The sequence below is a fragment of the Sapajus apella genome, unplaced genomic scaffold (genome assembly GCF_009761245.1).
Source record: "Sapajus apella isolate SASKATOON/1434 unplaced genomic scaffold, GSC_monkey_1.0 scaffold2, whole genome shotgun sequence".
NCBI lineage: Eukaryota > Metazoa > Chordata > Mammalia > Primates > Cebidae > Sapajus > Sapajus apella.
Window position 1 is genome coordinate 79500728 of NW_022436942.1, and position 20719 is coordinate 79521446.

Here is a 20719-nt window from a genome sequence, read left to right on the forward strand (position 1 = left end):
CCCATCGTAGCACTTATCCCTGATGTTATGGTACAGATTTGTTTATTGGTTTATTTTTGTTTGTTTGCTTTTTGAGACAGAGTCTTGCTCTGTTGCTAGGTACCAGGCTGGAGTGCACTGGTGTGATCTCGGCTCACTGCAACCCCCACCTCCTGGGTTTAAGCAATTCTCCTGCCTCAGCCTCCCGAGTAGCTGGAACTATAGGCGTGCGCCACCACAGCCAGCTAATTTTTGTATTTTAGTAGAGACGGGGTTTCACTATGTTGGCCAGGATGGTCTCGATCTCTTGACCTCGTGATCCACCCGCCTTGGCCTCCCAAAGTGCTGGAATTACAGGCATGAGCCATCACGCCCAGCCTTGTTTATTGTTTAACTCCTCCCACGGGAATGTCAGCTCCAAGAAAGCAGGGATTTCTGTCTGTCTTGCTCACTGCAAACTCTCCCATGCCTAAGGGCATTCCTGGCACAGAGTAAGGGCTCAATAAATAGCTGCTGAATTAATGGACACTTGAATTATTTCTGTCAATCCTCTCAGAAGCCATCAGAAATCATAAGGAGTATTCTCATTTTACAGAAGAGAAAAACAGAAGTTCAGAGAAATAACGTGTCCCAGGAAGTACAAAGAGTGACGTAAGCCTAGATTCAGCTAACTCCAAAGCCTATTTCTGCACCGCCTTCTGGGTGACAAATTGAAGCTTTCACCCAGCCGAGGGCCTGACTCAAGAGGAACTCAGTTATGTGTGCTGGAAAAGGAAGCTTTATATGGGGCACTGAAATGGTGGAAAAGGTGGCAGAGAGGTACCTGAACCACCCCTGTCTAAGGAAAACGATTTCATTAAGAGCAGCGACTTGAGCTCTAGCTAATCACTGCCTCCTAAAGCGTTAGGAAGGAAGAGCAGAGACGGTGGTAACTTACTCTGAAATACATTAAGAAACCAGATGGACTGAGGGTTGAGTAAGGAATGAACAGACAAGCACAGGAAAAGGTTAACAGTAGAATCCAGGTGGTGGGTATGTGGGTGTTCACTGCACAATTCTGCCAGCTTCGCTGTATGATTGAAAAATCTTCTCATCAAATACTGAGAGGCAATCGTTATAAACTCCTTTATTTCTTCATAGGTTTCTTAAGCTTTCCTCAATAAGAACACAAGCTCAGGAAAGGGAAAAATCTACATTTTTATTGCTCACATAATCAAACCGAACTTCAGAGTTAAAACGAGAAGGCCAGGTGCAGTGGCTCAGACCTGTAATCCCAAATCCCAGTACTCTCGGAGGCCAAGGTGGGCGGATCACTTGAGGTCAGGAGTTTGAGACCAGCCCAGCCAACATGCCAAAAAACCATCTCTGCAAAAATACAAAAATTAGCTGGGCGTGGTGGCTGGCAGCTGTAGTCCCAGCTACTTGGGAGGCTGAGTCAGGAGAATCGCTTGAACCCAGGAGGTGGAGGTTGCAATGAGCCAAGATCACACCACTGCACTCCAGCCTGGGTGACAGAGCAAGACTCCATCTCAAAAAAAAAAAAAAGATATCAATAATAACAATAACAGCAACAGAAAAGCCCAAACAGCACTCCCTAAATCAATAACGGTAAACAGCTTTTAATGTGTATTCCAATGCTACCCCTCTGACAGTAGCTTCTAGGAATACCCTGATGGAAAAAACATCGGAGCAGTATCAGGCTCAGGAGGAATGAGCATAGTTATTGATCAGTGATGTCTGTCTTGGGCTCAGAAATGGGAGAGGTGGCACAATTGCTCTCTTTGCCTTAAATTTATCAACTATTTATAAACTCTAGAGCCTCTGCCAATCCTTCTGTTTTAACAGATCATTTTTTCACAGATAAGATTATGACATACACACACATATACATTTAAGAAGGCATCCTTTTTCACATTGAGATCTAGATGTAGAAATAAAATAACTCTTATTTTATTTTATTTTGAAATGGAGTCTCCCTCTTGTCGCCCAGGCTGGAGTACAATGGCGTGATCTCAGCTCACTGCAACCTATACCTCCCAGGTTCAAGCAATTCTCCTGCCTCAGCTTCCTGAGTAGCTAAGATTACAGGTGTGGGCCAATATGTCCGGCCTAAAATAACTCTTACATAAGTAAGTGTGGTCTCCCCACAAGGATGACTATTAGTCCAGGGACCACCCAGTGGCACCAAGGGGACGGGACACCCCACCCTCTTACCTGGCCAAAGACAAAGCAGTAGAGTGTCACACCCATGGCCCAAACATCCAGTGCCTGCAAGAAAAAGAGAGCTTAGTGTGGGGGCACAAAGGGCAATCCAGCATCCAGTCCTCCAGCTTTCCTTTGGGGAGCCACCTCTTGACTCTGAGCCCTTGGAGCTGGGGCGGGACCAATCCTGTCTCCTAGGCTCTGGCACAGGCACAGGATCCAGGCCAGGCCAATGAGAGGCCCAGTATCCCCAGCCACAGTGATTGGTTGAAGCATGGACACGTGACCCATGTTGGGCCAATCAGAGCCAACCCCAGGGTTTTTGCAGGAGCTAGTCAAAGAGGAACACTATCGCCACTGAGGTTGGCAAATGATTGAAAGTAACCTGGACCCTTGGTGCCTGACCCACCTATAGAGGAAACCAAATAAGGAAAACAACTGAAAGATGGAGAGAGATGGTTTCTGTTTGAGTCCCTGGATCTAGCCAAGCCTGAAGCCTACACCTCAGTATCACGACCCAGTGGATTCACTGTTTAAGCCTGGGTGAGTTGGATTCTTGCTGCTCAAAACCCAAAAGACTAACACAGGCAGAACTCTGTGGCTGAGGCAGGCCCAAGCTCACCTTCCCAGAGAAGATCTTGCGGGTCTCAGAGAGTGACTCGGGCGCCATGAAGGCGGGCGTGCCCACGGTGTTGGAGAGGAGAGCGTCGCTGCCCTTGAACTCATTGCTCACACCAAAGTCGGCTATCTTGATGTGCCCATCTTCTCCGACCAGGAGGTTGGAAGGTTTGATGTCACGGTGGATGATCTTCTGGTAGTGTACTGGGGAGAGGTGGACAGCAGGTGGGAGACAGGGGCAGGAAAACCCCGTGAGGACCTCCGTGTGGTCACATGGCCTGGAGATACAAGCATGGCACCCTCTGGTGCCTTGTCTCCCACAGACAGGACTTTTCCAACCTTCCCCTCCCCAAACCTGCTGAGCACTCACATGCTCTAAAAGATGAGAGGAAAAGAGTGTCTTCAAGGAAGTACCAACTCACCATCGCCCCACCCTTTCTCAACAATGAACATGAAACTGCCAACAGCAGTTCGTAATCGCCTGTTATTTATTAAGGCACAAGTGAAAGTGCATGGGAAGTTTTCGCTGAGCTTGGCTCCCAGCTCTGAGTGAGACCAACGGTGAAACATAGTTTCATTTACCAACAGCCAACACTCAGCTGATTTACCAAACCAACAATGACCTGAGCAGGGCAATTTGAAATGTGAACCACACAGCCGAACTGGGGGCTTGGCTAACTCTTGCTGGCTATCGGCCCATGGCACAGGACAATTCTACAGCCTGGAAGACCCAACTGCCATGAGGATGATTTCTGTAAAAGCAGCAGCAGCTCCCTCTGCAGAGCACCAAGTAAGGGGTCCAGCCCTGCATTAGGTGTTTCACATTCACATTTTACATTTAATTAAACCTCCAACCATCCTATGTGACAGGCAGGGGTAAGAGCTAACATGATGGCTGGGCGCAGTGGCTCACACCTGTACTGCCAGAACTTTGGGAGGCCAAGGCGGCAGATCAGCTCAGGTCAGGAGTTCAAGACCAGCCTGGTCAACATGGCAAAACCCCATCTCTACTAAAAATACAAAAATTAGCTGGGCGTGGTGGCAGGTGCATGTAATCCCAGCTACTTTGGAGGCTGAGGCACAAAAACCACTTCGACCCAGGAAGCAGAGGTTGCAGTGAGCTGAGATCACGCCACTGCACTCCAGTCTGGGCAACAGGCAAGAATCTGAAAAAAAAAAAAAAAAAAAAAAAAAAAAAAAAGAGCTAAGATGTTTAACAAGCAGAAGCAGAAAGGACACCTGCCAATCACACCACTGTGATGTGTACTGGCTGATCTCTCTGCCCTGGTGAGAGATATGTTATCCCCATTTTACAGATGAGGAAACTAAGGTTCCAGGAGGTTAACAGGACCCTGATATCCCAGGGTGGCTGGAAGGAATAAGAGACAAAAAAAAGTAGAGCCCCAAACAGTGCCTAGTGCACACAGAAAGTGCTAAATAAATAGTCACTATTGCTACTGCTCTTCATTTTTCCGAGTGGCAGGAAGAAGGGTTTTGGCTTGCCTGGGCCATGGCCCTAGGGTGGCTCTCTGCAGCTGGCCCTGATTCTTCATCTCACACAATTTTGCTTCTGCTATGATGGTTAATACTGAGTGTCAACTTGATTGGACTGAAGGATACAAAGTATGAATCCTGGGTGTGTCTGTGTGGGTGGTGCCAAAGGAAATTAACATTTGAGTCAGTGGGCTGAGAAAGGCAGGCCCACCCTTAATCTGCTGGACACGGGCCGGGCGTGGTGGCTCACGCCTGTAATCCCAGCACTTTGGGAGGCCGAGGCAGGTGGATCATGAGGTCAAGAGATCAAGACCATCCTGGTCAACATGGTGAAACCCCGTCTCTTCTAAAAATACAAAACATTAGCTGGGCATGGTGGCATGTGCCTGTAATCCCAGCTACTCAGGAGGCTGAGGCAGGAGAATTGCCTGAACCCAGGAGGCGGAGGTTGCGGTGAGCCGAGATCGCACCATTGCACTCCTGCCTGGGTAACAAGAGCGAAACTCCATCTCAAAAAAAAAAAAAATCTGCTGGACACAATCTAATCAGCTGCCAGCAAATATAAAGCAGGCAGAAAAAAACGTGAAAGGTGAGGCAGGCCTAGCCCCCACAACCTGCATCTTTCCCCTATGCTGGATGCTTCCTGCCCTCAAACATCAGACTCCAAGATCTTCAGTTTTGAGAGTCAGACAGACTCCTCTCCTTGCTCTTCAAGCTTGCAGACAGCCAATTGTGGGACCTTGTGATCCTGTAAGTTAATACTTAATAAACTCCCCTTAGCCAGGAGCGATGGCTCATACCTAGAATCCCAGCACTTTGGGAGGCTGAGGCAGGCAGATCACCTGAGGTCGGGAGTTCAAGACCAGCTGACCAACATGGAGAAACCCCATCTCTACTAAAAATACAAAAAAAAAAAAAAACATAGCCGGGCATGGTGGCACACACCCATAATCCCAGCTACTCAGGAGGCTGAGGCAGGAAAATCACTTGAACCCAGGAGGCGGAGGTTGCAGTGAGCGAGATGATGCCATCGCATTCCAGCCTGGGTAACAGGAGCAAAACTCCATCTCAAAAAATAAATAAATAATTAAAAAAATAAACTCTTCTCTGTGTGTGTGTGCGTGCGTGCGTGTGCGTGTGTGTGTGTATCCATATCCTATTAGTTCTGTCTCTCTAGAGAACCCCAGTCCACCCACCCACCTCCTCGTGCTCCAGGAAGAAAATAAGACAGTTTCCACTTTGCACCCACAGCTCGTAACGCTAACGACCCGCCGGGTGAGAGTCCTCCCATGGGCCCCGCTTACAGTACTCGATGCCTTTGATCAGATCCTGGAAGTAGAAACGGGCCTGGTCTTCAGAAAGTGGTTTGAGGGTGGGCACTTCCATCACAGGCCTGAAAGGTCGACACACGCGTGAAACACAAACCAGATCCGCCCGGCCCTTGCCCTCTCTCACCAGCAGAGCCCGGTGGCACCTCACTCAGCTACGCAGCTGGTGAAGCTTCTCGCATCACCCGTGCCGGGAGCTGGGACACTCACCCTTGGTTGACCAGTTCGAACACTGTAAGGAAGAAAAGGGAGTGAACTGTTACATGGGAAAATGAACATCCATTTCTCTGTCCTCCCCACGTCCCAACCACCTCCAGGAACACCAAGAAAGACAGAAACTAATATTGGAGCTGGGGAGAAGAACAGTCCACTGAACCAAGCTGGCCAAGGTCCTGCTTTGCGAAATTTCCATCAGAAGGCAAAGAACCAGGGATTTCTGACATCCCTAGCTCCAGTCTGGCTTGACTTCTAGCGCTCAAATTGGCCCAGGATCCACTAATCAAAGAAAACAAAGCAGGAGCTGGGCATGGTGGCTCACGCCAGTGTAATCTCAGCACTTTGGGAGCCAAGGTGGGCAGATCACCTGAGGTCAGGGGTTCAAGACCTGGCAAACATGGCACAACCCCGTCTCTACTAAAAATATAAAAATCAGCCAGGCATGGTGGCAGGTACCTGTAGTCCCAGCTACCTGGGAGGCTGAGGCATAAGAATCACTTAAAACTTGGCAGCAGAGGTTGCAGTGAGCCAATATCACACCACTGCACTCCAGCCTGGGCAACAGAGCAAGATTTTGTCTCAAAAAAAAAAAAAATTGAGATCGAAATTTACATCACATAAAACTACCCATTTTAAAAGTATGTAATTGAGTGGCATTTGGTGTATTCACAATGTTATGCAATCATCACTAGTTCCAGAACATTCTCATCACCTCATAAGGAAACCTCGTCCCATTAGCAGTCGTCACTCCCCATTCTTCCCTCCCTCAAGCACTTGGCCACCTCTAATCTGTTTTCTGTCTCTATAGATCTGCCTGTTCTGGACATGTCATGTAAATAGAATTGTACACTATGTGGCCTTTTGTGTCTGGCTGCTTTCACTTAGCGTGACGTTTTTGAGGTTCATCCACACTGGAGCATGGATCAGTGCTTCATTCCTTTTAATGGCTGAATAATATTCCATTGTATGGATAGACCACATCTTCTTTGCCCATTCATCTGTTGAGGGCATGTAGTCTGTTTCTACTTTTTGGCTGTTGTGAATAGTGCTGCAGTGAACATTCACGTACACGCATTTGTATGGATATCGGTACTCGGTTCTTTTGGGTATATACCTAGGAGTGGAATTGCAGGGTCACGTGGTATAGTTAATTTGATTCTGCTACGACAAGCATAACTGGGAATACAGGCTGTACTTTAGGAAGTTAAAAAAAAAAGAGCACAGTAGATTTCAAAATCCAGTGAATGACTTTGGGGTTGCTTGCTGTTCTGGAGTCGTACACTCATAATGAGATGGGCATGTAATAGAAGCCAAAGGGGATACCCCATTTTCCATGATGTAAGAATGCATTGCATGCCGTATCAAAACACCTCATGTACCGTATAACTATATCCACCTACCATGTCCCCATAAAAATTAAAAAAAAATTTTTTTTTGAGATGGAGTCTTGCTCTGTTGCCCAGGCTGGAGTGCAGTGGCATGATCTTGGCTCACTGCAACCTCTGCCTCCTGGGTTCGAGCCATTCTCCTGCCTCAGCCTCCCAAGTAGCTGGGACTACAGGTGCCCACCACCGCACCTGGCTAATTTTCATATTTTTAGTAGAGACAGGGTTTCACCATATTGGTCAGGCTGGTCTCAAATTCCTGACCTCAGGTGATCCACCCACCTTGGCCTCCCAAAGTGCTGGGATTACAGGCAATTTTTTTTTTTTTTTTTTTTTAATGAAACCAAAGGGTTGTTTCAAAGCTCTCCAAGGCCTGAGGAGGCCAAGGGGAGTGGGGAAGCTACTCGGACAAAAAGAAGACTTAAAGATTCTGATCAGGAAAGAACCGAACTCTCCCAGAACTTCCCTGTCTTCACAGCATCAACCAATGTGAGTTAGGGCAGATTTGCCATTGCCTCAGGCTGTAGTTAAAAGCAAAGGTAATGCTAAGGTACAGCTTCTCCAGATAACCCAGCGCTAGCCCCCTCAGCTTTCGCCTTTCCTGCTATTTAAGTTTTAACTTGCAAGCTTCATGAATTTCTGCACCATCCTCCCACCCACCCAAGCACCACAAATCAGGTGGCATGAGGGAGGGTGGCCTGTTGAAACAGGTCTATTTTCAGTCACTGACAGTTCAACCACTTTTGGGGCTGAGCAGTGGGTGGGAATTTTTTAACCTCCAGAAATAGAGATCGAGTTTTCCACCTTTTTTTTTTCTTTTTCTTTTTTCTTTTTTTTTTTTTTTTTTTTTGAGACAGAGTCTTCTCTGTTGCCCAGGCTGGAGTGCAATGGCACAATCTCAACTCACTGCAACCTCCACTTCCCAGGTTCAAGCGATTCTCCTGCCTCAGCGTCCCAAGTAGCTGGGATTACAGGCATGTGCCACCATACCTGGCTAACTTTGTATTTTTAGTGTAGACGGAGCTTCACCGTGTTGGTCAGGCTGGTCTTGAACTCCTGACCTCAGATGATCCTTCCACCTCAGCCTCTCAAAGTGCTGGGATTACAGGCATGAACCACCATGCCCAGCCCACTCCCTTTTTTTTTTTTTCAACTGAGACAGGGTCTTGCTCTGTCACCCAGTCTGGAGTGCAGTGGCACAATCGTAGCTCACTACAGCCTCAAACTCCTGGCCTCAAGTGGTCCTCCCAACTCAGCTTCCCAAAGTGCTGGGGTTACAGGCATGAGCCACCACACCTGGACTGAGTTTTCTGCTCTTTGCATGTCTGCATGTCTCCTGTGGCTGCAGAGCCTTCCAGACACCTACTACCTGGCCTTGTGCACTGCCCTGTCTGTCTCAGGCTCACACGGCTGTGGCTGGAAAGTAAAATATAACTGTGTCAGGATTTTCAAAACCACTGGAATCACGTATCCCAAATTAGCATGGCTCCTTTCTGCAACTGCCACCTTGAGTAGTGAAAAACTGTCTCTGCAGCTGCCCAGCTCAAGCAGATCAGGAAACTCCTCTTAGAGGCTTGGGCCATGTTCTTCTTATACTCATTCTATCCCTCAACTCAACACCCACCAATGGCTTCCATCACCCTCAGAATCAAAGCCAAATTTTTAATTTTTTTTTGAGGCAGTCTCACTCTGTTGCCCAGGCTGGAGTGCAGTGGCACCATCTCAGCTCACTGCAACCTCCACCTCCCAGGTTCAAATGAGTCTTGTGCCTCAGCCTCCAAGTAGCTGAGATTACAGATGCACACCACCATGTCCAGCTAATTTTTGTATTTTTAGTAGAGACGGGGTTTCGCCATGCTGCCCAGGCTGGTCTCAAACTCCTGAGCTCAGGTGATCCACCCGCCTCGGCTTCCCAAAGTGCTGGGTTTACAGATGTGAGCCACCGCGCCCGACCCAACTTCTTTACAATGTTGTAAAATACCCTCTGCCACCTGGTCCCTACTGTTCTGCTCAAATGTCATCTCGGTGAGACAGTCCCTGCAGAGCCACTGTATTTCTCCATCCCGCAACCCAAAACTCGCAGCCCCTCATACCCTGCTCGGGCTTTTGTTTTGTAATGGTGGTGTCGCTTTCGAAACCCGTGCATCATGCTCAGGTGCGCTCCCTGAGGACAGGAGGTTTTGAATGTTGTCCCTGATGAACCTAGAGCAGATCTGACAAATTGTAACATTTGTCGCATGAACAAAGGCATGCCTCAGAAACAGCTCAAAGCCATTCTGAGCTGGATCTCAGGTCCCAATTGAGAGAATTACGCTAAGAATGCCATGCTGGAACAAAATGACTTTTGACAGATTGCGATTTCTACTGCATCTCCCCAAATTTCACTGATTTGCCTACTATGTTGATCATTTGGCCATACCTATATGCCACATAAATTATTTAATGTTTTTCTTTAAATGGACTGTTTTTAATTTTTTAGCCTTGTCCTAGATGATAATATCCATGAAATCACGAGTTTGGGATGCTGGTTATAGATTTTCCTATACAATGTTAAATCAAATCTAAACATTTTTTTCTACATTTTTTCTATGTACCACCTAAAACAGTGCCCACCATATAGGAGGTGGTCAATAAATATATGCTTTGGGAGGCAGGAGGATCTCTTGAGCCCAGGCATTTGAGACCAGGCTGAACAACATAGTAAGATTCTGTCTCTACAAAAATTTTTAAAATTAGGCTGGGCAAGGTGGCTCACGTCTGTAATCCCAGAACTTTGGGAAGCTGAGGTGGGCAGATCACAAGGTCAGGAGTTCAAGACCAGCCAGGCCAACATGGTGAAATCCCATCTCTACTAAAAATACAAAAATTAGCCAGGTGTGGTGGCGTACGCCTGTAATCCCAGCTAAGGCAGAAGAGTCACTTGAACCCAGGAGGCGGAATTTGCAGGGAGCTGAGATCACGCCACTTCACTCCAGCCTGGGCGAAAGAGCAAAATTCTGTCTCAAAAAAATTTTTTTTTTTAATTAGCTGGGTATGGTGGTGCATGCCTGTAATCCCAGCTACTCAGGAGGCTGAGGTGGGAGGATCGCTTGAGCCTAGGAGATCAAGGCTCCAGTGAGCTGTGCGCCATTGAACTGTAGCCTGGACAACAGAGCAAGACCCTGTCTCAGAAAAACAAATATATGCAAATGAATGAAGAACTTTATCCAGATAAAGTTCCAGCAAGAACTCCCTTCCGCCCCCTGATCCCAACCATAGTGTAGCCTCCGGTGGGGCCAGCTGGACCAGAAAGGGGAAAGCTGTCTTTGGTGGGAGGTGCCAGGCCACGGGCTGCCTCAAGAGGACCCCTGGGCATTGGCAAGTGTGTTGCCTGAGTGAGGATGGCAGAAGAAAAGGGCTTCCTTACCCATGTACAGATGGTCCTCATTGGGGTCATCCAGGACCTTGGCACAGCCGCACAGAACAGGCAGGAAATGGACGGCGGGGGAGAAAAAGAGAGAACAGATATGAGCAGGAAGGAAGCAGCATCCACGTGGCTACGTTTGCCAACAGAAGGGCTGCACTTGGCAGTGAGTTTCCCAGTTAAGATGGAGAGCATAGGGAAAGCTCCAGACTGTGAGATCCTAATGGCTAGTTGGAAAATAAACACCTCTTAGTCTGATCCTCAGGGATCCAAACACTCAGAAAGGAAGATGCAAAAGGAAGGGGGCAAAATACCACCCCCCAGAAATGTCTCTTGCTTGAATAAGAATCCAACCCATTTCCTAGGAGATAAGGGTCTTAAGGGTGAAAATTCAAATCCCATCTGGGCTCAAGTAATTCCATGAAGCCTCCCCATTGCCCCTGGCCCCACAGGAAATGATGTCTCCCTGCCCGGAACAGCCATAGCACTTTCTCTGTCTCCAAAGGGCAGGCAGTAGGCTACATCCACCTTGGTTTCCTCAGTGGCATCCCATACAGGGCATGGCATACAGTAGGTGCCCAGGGAATATCGGATGAATGAACAAACAGATGGGCTGGCAAAGAGTCTTGGGTGGAAAGGCCAAATGCCATAGGGCAGCAGAGAGGAAGATACCCACCTGAGCCTCCCAAAGTGCTGGGATTATAGGCATGAGCCACCGTGCCCAGCCTGTTGTTTTTAAATGACTTAATAGTTTAAATTTAATTTTCTGAGTTTTAAATTCTAATGTGGTAGCTATTAATAAATATAACTCATATAAGCAAAAGTGCTATGGGGGTCTTAAAAAAATTTTTTTTTTTTTTTGAGACAGAGTTTCACTCTTGTCGCCCAGAGTGGAGTGCAATGGCATGATCTCGGCTCACTGCAACCTCCACCTCCCGGGTTCAAGCGATTCTCCTGCCTCAGCCTTCCCAAGTAGCTGGGATTACAGGCACCCGCCACCATGCCCAGCTAATTTTTTTGTATTTTTAGTTGAGATGGGGTTTTTTAGGAGTACAAAGGGATCCTGAGACCTAAAAGTATGAGAACTGCTGATGTAGAGCAGGGGCTGACAAACTACAGCCTATGGGCCAAACTCAGCCCTGTGCCTATTTATTTTTTGTCCATTATTTGTTTCATATTTGTAGTCGAGACAGGGTTTCACCATGTTGGCCAGGCTTGTCTCAAACTCCTGATCTCAAATGACCTGTCCGCCTCAGCCTCCCAGAGCGCTGAGATCACAGGTGTGGGCCACTGGGCTGGGCCTTGTTTTTGAAAATAAAGTTGTACTGGAACACAGCCATGCCATTTGTTTACATCGTGTGTGGCTGCTTTGGTGCTACGATTACCCCTATGTGTAAGCAGAAAGAGAACCGGTTTAAAGAGACAGAAATGGGTGAAGGGATCCCTCTGAGCCTCAATTTCTTTTTCCGTAAAGTGAGAGTAACAAACACCTGACAGAAAAACGAAGCAGGCAAAAGAAAGAAGGGGAAAAAAAGAAATGTGAGTAATAACTAGTCTCAGGGAGCAGTAAACACGACTCAGCCCTGCAGCAAAAGGTCTGGTGTGACTGGGCTCTCCCTGGAAAGTAGAGGCGGGTGTTTTCGGATTAACAAAGCCAGGGCCTCCCTCCCTCCTCGGTGCCTTCACCCTCACCTCCACCAGCTTCACCACATTGGGGTGGTCCAGCTTCTTGAGGATGGCAATTTCCTGATACACCTGCTCAATGGGGCCCCTGGGCTGGATGCAGCCTCCAGGGGCTGGCCGGGTGCCTCGGGGTGGGGGGCGACCTGGAGGAGACAGAAACGGACCAAGGATCAGGGCAAAGAGACTTTCCTCTGCAGAGGGCAGCTGCAGGTAGGATATCAAAAGCGGGAGGGTCTCCGCAGGGCTGGAGGGGCTGCTGCCGCCAGGGGCTTTAACTAGCCTTCTCCTCCTCTGCCTCCTCTGCTGCTGCAAGTGAGTGAGAGCAGAGGCCTCAGCCGTCCTGTGAATTCCCTCCTTCCAGTCACGTCCCCAGTCCATGCCCCAGTCCATGGTGAGAGGCAGGAGTGCTGCGGCAACTGTAGCCTAGCTCGGCAACCTCAACACCCCAGCGTGAGTCAGTCGCTGCCCCTCTCTGGGCTCGGTTTTCGTAGTCCATAAAACAGACATCAACGTGATCTCTTATCTCCTTAACTCACAGCACAGATGGCTGGCTGGGCCCTGTGGCTCATGCCTATAATCCCAGCACTTTGGAAGGCTAAGGCGGGCAGATTGCCTGAGCCCAGGAGTTCAAGACCAGCCTGGGCAACACAGCGAAACCCTGACTCTATAAAAATTGCAAAAAATTAGCCTGGCATGGTGGCACGTGCCTGTGGTCCCAGCTACTCAAGAGCTGAGGTGGGAGGATCACCTGAGCCCAGGAAGGTCAAGCTTGCAGTGAGCCATGATCATGCCACTGCACTCCACCTGGGTGACAGAGCGAGACTCTACCTCAAAAAAAAAAAAAAAAAAAGAAAAGAAAAGAAAAGAAATAGCACAGATATAAAACGAAGCCAGGGAGAAGAGAAGAAGCAAGCATCAGGAGAGAAAAACAAAAGGTTACGCCAGAAAGGAGAGGCACTCAGGTCACCACCTGACCCTCCAGTAAATAATAAACAAACAAGGCCAGGCGAGGTGGTTCATGCCTATAATCCCAGCACTTTGGGAGGCTGAGGCGGGTGGATCATGAGGTCAGGAGCTCGAGACCAGCCTGGCCAACATGGGGAAACCCCGTCTCTACTAAAAATACAAATATTAGCTGGGCGTGGTGGTGGGCACCTGTAATCCCAGGTACTTGGGAGGCTGAGGCAGGAGAATCGCTTGAAACAAGAAGGCAGAGGTTGCAGTGAGCCGAGATCATGCCACTGCACTTTAGCCTGGGCAAAAAAGCAAAACTTCTGTCTCCAAAATAATAATAATAATAATAATAATAATAATAGGCAAACAGTCACAAGGATGTACAGGCTCACAGTGGAAACCCTCATGATGGCACACATCCTGTGTAGGGAAGGCTCTAAGTGTGATTAACAGAACAGAACTGGGATGTGATTGGCCTTGGAAAAGGCAAGGCATAAGTGCAGGTGTCAGAAGAGGGATGTGAAAGAAGAGAAGCTGAGTTCAAAGGAAAAGGGAGGGTGAGAACAGCCTCCTCTTACAGCATGGGGAGGGGGGAGATACTCGCCATGCAGTGAGGGGAAGCGGCGGGTGTGTGGCCACAGAGGAGCTGGCCAGCCTGCTGGAGAAAGGGAGGTGCTATGGTCAGGATGTTTGTGATCCTCCAGAATTCTCACGTGAAAACCTGATCCCCAGTGTGATGGTATCAGGACATGGGACTTCAGGAGGAGAGGAGGTCGGGAGGGTGGAGCCCTCCTGAATGTTATAACAGATCCCAGAGAGCTGCCTCGCCCCTCTGCCATGTAAGGATTCGGTAAGAAGGCACTATCCATGTTTGTTTGTTTGTCTTGAGACAGGGTCTGTCTCCCAGGCTGGAGTTCAGTGGTGCAATCAAGAATCACTCCAGCCTTGAACTCCCAGGCTCAAGTGATCCTCCCACCTCAGCCTACCGAGTAGCTAGGACTACAGGCACACACCGCCATGCCCAGCTAATTTTTAAATTTTTGGTAGAGACAGGGTGTATCCCTACATTGCCCACGCTGGTCTACAATTCCTGGGTTCAAGTGATTCACACACCTCAGCCTCCCAAAGGCTGGCGTGAGCCACCGCACCGCACCGGAGACGGTGCTAATTACGAAGCAGCCTCCAGAAGTGTGAGAAATAAGTGTCCATGGGTTAGGCCACCCAGTCTCTGGTACATTGTTATAGCACACCGTTTGCTATTTTGTTAAGACAGGAGGTAAGAAGGAGTGTTTAAGCAAGCGAAATCCTCCACAGTCACTGGAAGAAGTCAGGAGCAGATGTCAAAAATGGATAATAGTGACACAAGGATTACTGCCTGGTACAGCATTTGGATACGAATGATAAACGAGGGTCCCACGGTTAGGATGGGGCTTGTGTGTTCTGATCTAATTTCTCTTTTTGGCCCAAGCTGACATTTTGCCCAGCAATGCAGGCAGGGAGCTTACGTGGAAGCAGCCTCCGATACACTCATGCAGGCCTGTCATCTGACCACACATAGAAGCTACCAGCAACTAACAGAGCTAAAAGCCAAGGCTGCCTGTCGGAGAAGGGAAGAGGGCAAGAAACTCTCCTCCATTATGTGTCTTCCTGTCCTTTGGCTTTTTTTTTTTTTTTTTTGGTAATTTTTTTTTAAATGCCCCCATGGTATTTAAATTTTTTTATTTTACCCCCCTTTTTTTTTTTGAGATGGAGTCTCGCTCTGTCACCCAGGCTGGAATGCAGTGGCACGATCTCGGCTCACTGCAACCTCCACCTCCTGGATTCAAGCGATTCTTTTGCCTCAGCCACCCAAGTAGCTGGGATTACAGGTGTGTACCCCCACCCCCAGCAAATTTTTACATTTTGAGTAGGGATGGGGTATCACAATATTGGCCACATTGGTCTCGAACTCCTGACCTCATGATCCACCCACCTCAGCCTCCCAAAGTGTTGGGATTACAGGCGTGGGCCCAGCTTTTTTTATCTTTTTTTTTTTTTTTTTGAGAGGGAATCTCACTCTGTTGCCCAGGCTGGAGTGCAGTGGCATGATCTCGGCTCGTTGCAGCCTCCATCTCCAGGGTTCTGGTGATTCTCCTGCCTCAGCCTCCCAAGTAGCTGGGACTACAGGCGAGTGCCACCACACCCAGCTAATTTTTGTATTTTTAGTAGAGACAATGTTTCACTGTGTTGGTCAGGTTGGTCTTGAACTCCTGACCTCAAGTGATCTACCCACCTCGGCCTCCCAAAGTGCTGGGATTACAGGCGTGAGCCACTGTGCCTGGCCGACAACTGAATACTTTCAATGCCCCCCCAGATATATACATATATATATCTGATATCTATTGGCATTTACCCATCATGTCCCCTGTCCATCAGAGCCCCTAGCAATCAAAAATCTTCTTTTGTTCCTATGGATTGGCCTCTTATGGGTATTTCACATAAATAGAATCACATAATATGTGACCTTTTGTGTTAGGCCTCTTTATTTTTTTGAGATGGAGTTTTGCCCTTGTTGCCCAGGGTGGAGTACAATGGCATGATCTCAGCTCACTGCAAACTCCGCCTCCCGGGTTCATGCAATTCTCCTGCCTCAGCCTCCCAAGTAGCGGGAGTTACAGGCACCCGCTACCACACCTAGCTAATTTTTGTATTTTTAGTAGAGATGTGGTTTCAACATGTTGGCCAGGCTGGTCTCGAACTCCTGACCTCTGGTGATCTGCCTGCCTCGGCCTCCCAAAGTGCTGGGATTACAGGTGTGAGCAACTGCACCCGGCCAGGCTTCTTTCACTTAATATAATGTCTTTAAGACTCATCTGTGTTGGAGCATGAATTGGTACTTCATTACTTTTTATGGCTGAATAATATTCCATTGGTTACATATCTACTCTATTCATTCACTGAGGACATGTGAGTTGTTTCCACTTTTTAGTTATTGTGACTAAACCTGCTATGAACATCACATACAAGCTCCTGTGCGAACAAATATGTTCAGTTCTCTTGGATATGTAAGTAGGAGTGAAATTACTGAATCATATGGTAACACCATGATTAACTTTTTGAGGAACTACCAGAGTGTTTTTCCTCTACTGGATTTTTTTTACTTCATACCTATATAACTTTAATAAATATTTTTATTTTATTATTTTTTGAGACAGAGTCTTGCCCTGTCACCCAGGCTGCCAGTCCAGTGGCATGATCTAGGCTCACTGCAAACTCCACCTCCCAGGTTCAAGCAATTCTTGTGCCTCAGCCTCCCAAATAGCTGGGATTACAGGCATGCGCCACTACCCTTGGCTAATTTTTGTATTTGTAGCAGAGATGAAGTTTCACCTTGTTGGTCAGGCTGGTCTTGAACTTCTGGCCTCCAGTGATCCACCTGCCTCAGCCTCCCAAAGTGCTGGGATTACAGGCATGAGCCACTGTGTCCAGCCATAAATATTTTTAAGAAAAAATGAATAAAGGGGCTGGGCGTGGTGGCTCACTCCTATAATCCTAGCACTTTGGGAGGCCGAGGCAGGCAGATCACAAGGTCAAGAGATCAAGACCATCCAGGCCAACATGGTAAAACCCTGTCTCTAAGAAAAATACAAAATTAGCTGGGCGTGGTGGTACGTGCCTGTAGTCCCAGCTACTCAGGAGGCTGAGGCAGGAGAATCGTTTGAACCCCAGAGACAGAGGTTGCAGTGAGCCAAGATCGTGCCACTGCACTCCAGCCTGGGAGACAGAGTGAGAGACACTGTTTCAAAATAATAAAAATAATAATAATAAACAACCTCAGCAAGAAGTTAAGCTCTGCCTTCGGTAGGGAGCCCTGAGCGGGATGGGGTGCCCACCCAGGGCACCCTCTGCAACAGTTCCCATCCAGTGGGCTCTGCTCTGTCTTGCCCCAGCGCCTGCATCTAAGAACAAAGGCCAGCCAAACTCACGTGGAAAGCCGGCCTGCCGGATCAGCTTCTTTTTGGACAGCACCTTCATTGCCTGCAGGAAAAAAGACCCCAGGTCCTGGTTAAAGCAGGGAGGAGAAGGAGGAGGAAGGCAAGGTGAGGGTTTGTCTACTCTAAGGCTGGCCCAAGCTCCTGGCCCCCTGGCAGGCTCAGGACAACAGAGTAAGCCCCTCATTACCAGAGGGGTCAAGCAGCCATGAGGTGTGAGGAGGCTAGACTCCTGGGGTGCCTCCAGCCCTGAGGTGTTCCTGAGGCCCACAGTCAGCTCTCCCAGGTGGGAAACCACAAGCCTCGACTTGCTGCTATCGAATCAAAACACAAGGGAGCTGGAGCAATGGGCAAAGGAGGGCAAGACTGGTTGTTTTACACATGGGGAAATAGCACTTGTCAAGGGCACATGGTTGGCACACAGTAGAGTCAGGTTCAAACCTATGCCGGACTGACTCAAAGCCACCCATGCAGGCATCTTTGTCACTGCTGCCTTGTTCTCAGTACTACAGAGGATGCAGAGATGACAGCTCAGAGGAAGGGCATAAATGCCTTCTGTTGAATGAGTAACTCCTGGGCTAATCACCTCACCTCCCCATTTTCCCATCTGCAAAATGGGCATACCACTTCCTTCCTAAGGCACGAAATAAACATGGCCTAAGAATAAAACGAGACAACAGCTATGAAAACTTTCCAGCAAGCTGAGTGCTGGCAAGGAGGCTCTTCTGTGGATAAGCATGGGGGCAGGCAGGAGAATGCGGATACTCACATAGTAGGTATTGTCGTTTTCATTGTAGGCCAACTTGACGACGCCATAGGAGCCCTGGAGAAAGGGAGATGCCCATGACACACTATCCAGAAGTTAAGATCTGCAAAATGAGAACCCTAATACAGAGGGTGCAAACCGGCAGCCCGTTGGTCAAATCTGTCCCACAAATGTACTTTGTTGGAACCCAGCTTTTCACAAAGTTCAGATTAATTGCCAACATTTAAAAACAGAAAGACCTGGTCCGGGTGCAGTGGCTCATACCTGTAATCCCAACACTTTGGGAGGCCAAGGCAGGCGAATCACTCATGGTTAGGAGTTCGAGACCAGCCTGGTCAACATGGCAAAACCCTGTCTCTACTAAAAATACAAAAATTAGCCGGGCATGGTGGCGGGTACCTCTAATCCCAGCTACTTGGGAGGCTGAGGCATGAGAAGTCCTTGAACCTGGAAGGCGGAGGCTGCAGTGTGCCAAGATTGCGGCACTGCACTCCAGCCTGAGTGACATAGCGAGGCTCAGTCTCAAAAAAAAAGAAAGAAAGATCTGATATAAAAATCCATATTCCTTCCAGGCACAGTGGCTTACGCCTGTAATCCCAGCACTTTGAGAGGCCAAGGGGGGCAGATCACTTGAGGTCAGGTTTGAGAACAGCCTGGGCAACATAGTAAAACCCCGTCTCTACAAAAAATACAAAAATTAGCCAGGTGTGGTGGTGCGCACCTGTAGTCCCAACTACTTGGGAGGCTGAGGCAGGAAAACCGCTTGAGCCCAGGAGGCAGAGGTTGCAGGAAGCTGAGAATGCACGACTGCACTCCAGCCTCAGTGACAGAGCGAAACCCTGTCTCAAAAGAAAAAAATCCAGATACCTAGTTTCTTTTGAAAAAAATTGGAAGCTCTAGCTATATGTAGCCCTCATTTCCATATGTTAATGGTTTGCCAAGTCCCTACTACCTTACTACCTTACTACCACTCCCCACTGCCTTACACCTGGCATGCCTCTCTCCTTTCTGTTATTTCCTTGTTTTCTATTGGTATTCGGATTTTTGACCATGGTAATGATACCCCCCTTGGCTAAAACAAAAGCAAAACTAAATGTCAGAGTACTTCGGGGTGAAACAAAACCCCAAATGTGATGGCAATGTAACTATCACCAAGGTAATATGAAATTTCTCTGGAAGCTTTCTGAGCTTCTGCAGAAACATATTTAATTTGACAAAACCCCCTCCACCAACCTTGCCTCCAAAGACGCCTCTCCTGCTCGAAGCTTTACCCCGTCCCCTCCATAGTGCCTCAATGCCCCTAATGAATGCAGAAAACCACCCTGGCTCCGGGGATATTTACCTTTCCAATTTCATCCTTCAGGGTATACTGATTCAGCTGCACACAGTCCTAGAGAGTAAGCAGAGACACATGGAAAATGAATTTTAAGTTTGCAACTAGAGGCCAGGCACAGTGACTCATGTCTATAATCCCAGAACTTTGGGAGGCCAAGGTGGGAGGATCACTTGAGTTCATGAGTTCCAGACCAGCCTGGCCAACATGGTGAAATCCCGTCTCTACTAATAATATACAAATTAGGCTGGGCACGGTGGTTCATTCCTGTAATCACAGAAATGGGGTTTCACCATGTTGTCCAGGCTAGTTTTGAATTCCTGACCTCAGGTGATCCACTCGCCTTGGCCTCCCAAAGTGCTGGGATTATAGGTATGAGCCACTGCGCCCGGCCAAAACTTTGGCTCTTTGATACACTATGAAGAAAATGAAAACGGCCAAGTACAGTGGCTCATGCCTGTAAACTCAACACTTTAGCAGGTCAAGGCAGGAAGACTGCCTGAGCCCAGGAGTTTGAGGTAGCAGTGAGCTATAATCACACCACTGCATTCCAGCCTTGGCAACAAAGTGAGACTCTGTCAAAAAAACAAAAAAGAAAAAGAAAAAAAAGGGAAGAGAAGGAAAGGGAAGGAGAGAGGAGAGGTGGGGAGGGCAGAGGAGGGGAAGGCAGGGGAGAGGACGGGAGGGCAGGGGAAAGAGAAAAAGAAAGAGAAAGGGAAGGGAAGGAAGGGGAAGAGAAAGGGAAGGAAGGGAGAAAGGAAAAGAGAAAGAAAAGAAAGGAAAGCAAGGAAGTAAACAAAAAGGCAAGCCTCAAACTTCAGATTCGCAGCACAGATATTAGACAAAGGACCCTTACAGCTCAATAAGATGACCAACAACCCAATTTAAAAATGGGCAGAAGATTTGAACAGAAATTCCTCCAAAGAAAATATACAAGTGGACATAAGCACAGGAAAAGACACTCACCATCACTAGTCATCAGGTAAACGTAAATTAAAACCATATCCACTAGGCTGGCGAGACTCAAGAGAACTAATCAGGCTGGGTGAGGAGGCTCACATCTGTAATCCCAGCACTTTGGGAGGCCAAGGCAGGTGGACTGCTTGAGCCCAGGAGTTCAAGACCAGCCTGTGCTATATGGTGAAACTCTGTCTCTACAAAAAAAATACAAAAATTAGCCGGGCATGGTGGCGTGCACCTTTAGTCCCAGCTACTCAGGAGGCTGAGGTGGGAGGATTGATTGAGCATGGGAAATTGAGGCTACAGTGAGCAGTGGTTGCACCACACTGCATTCCAGCCTGGGTGACAGAATGAGATCCTGTCTTAAAAAAAAAAAAAAATTAAAAAGGAGATTGATCAGACCAAGTAGTGGAAGAATGCAGAGCAA

General features: G+C 48.1%; 1 protein-coding gene across 6 annotated transcripts in view; it reads right to left on the reverse strand.

Moving 5' to 3' along the window:
- The window catches only part of CAMKK2 (calcium/calmodulin dependent protein kinase kinase 2), a 64416-nt gene that overhangs the window by 14974 nt on the left and 28723 nt on the right, over positions 1-20719 (reverse strand). For 5 of the 6 annotated variants that reach the window (XM_032242137.1, XM_032242148.1, XM_032242125.1 and 2 more), the window contains 9 exons: positions 19342-19389; positions 18003-18056; positions 17228-17279; positions 12318-12451; positions 10629-10665; positions 5832-5853; positions 5598-5686; positions 2804-3003; positions 2194-2247 (listed from right to left, as the gene is read on the reverse strand). In XM_032242137.1, the coding sequence (XP_032098028.1) occupies positions 2194-2247; positions 2804-3003; positions 5598-5686; positions 5832-5853; positions 10629-10665; positions 12318-12451; positions 17228-17279; positions 18003-18056; positions 19342-19389 (690 nt within the window). Of the gene's footprint in view, positions 1-2193; positions 2248-2803; positions 3004-5597; positions 5687-5831; positions 5854-10628; positions 10666-12317; positions 12452-17227; positions 17280-18002; positions 18057-19341; positions 19390-20298; positions 20353-20719 lie in introns of those variants that run through there. The other variant, XM_032242159.1, reaches the window with a different exon arrangement.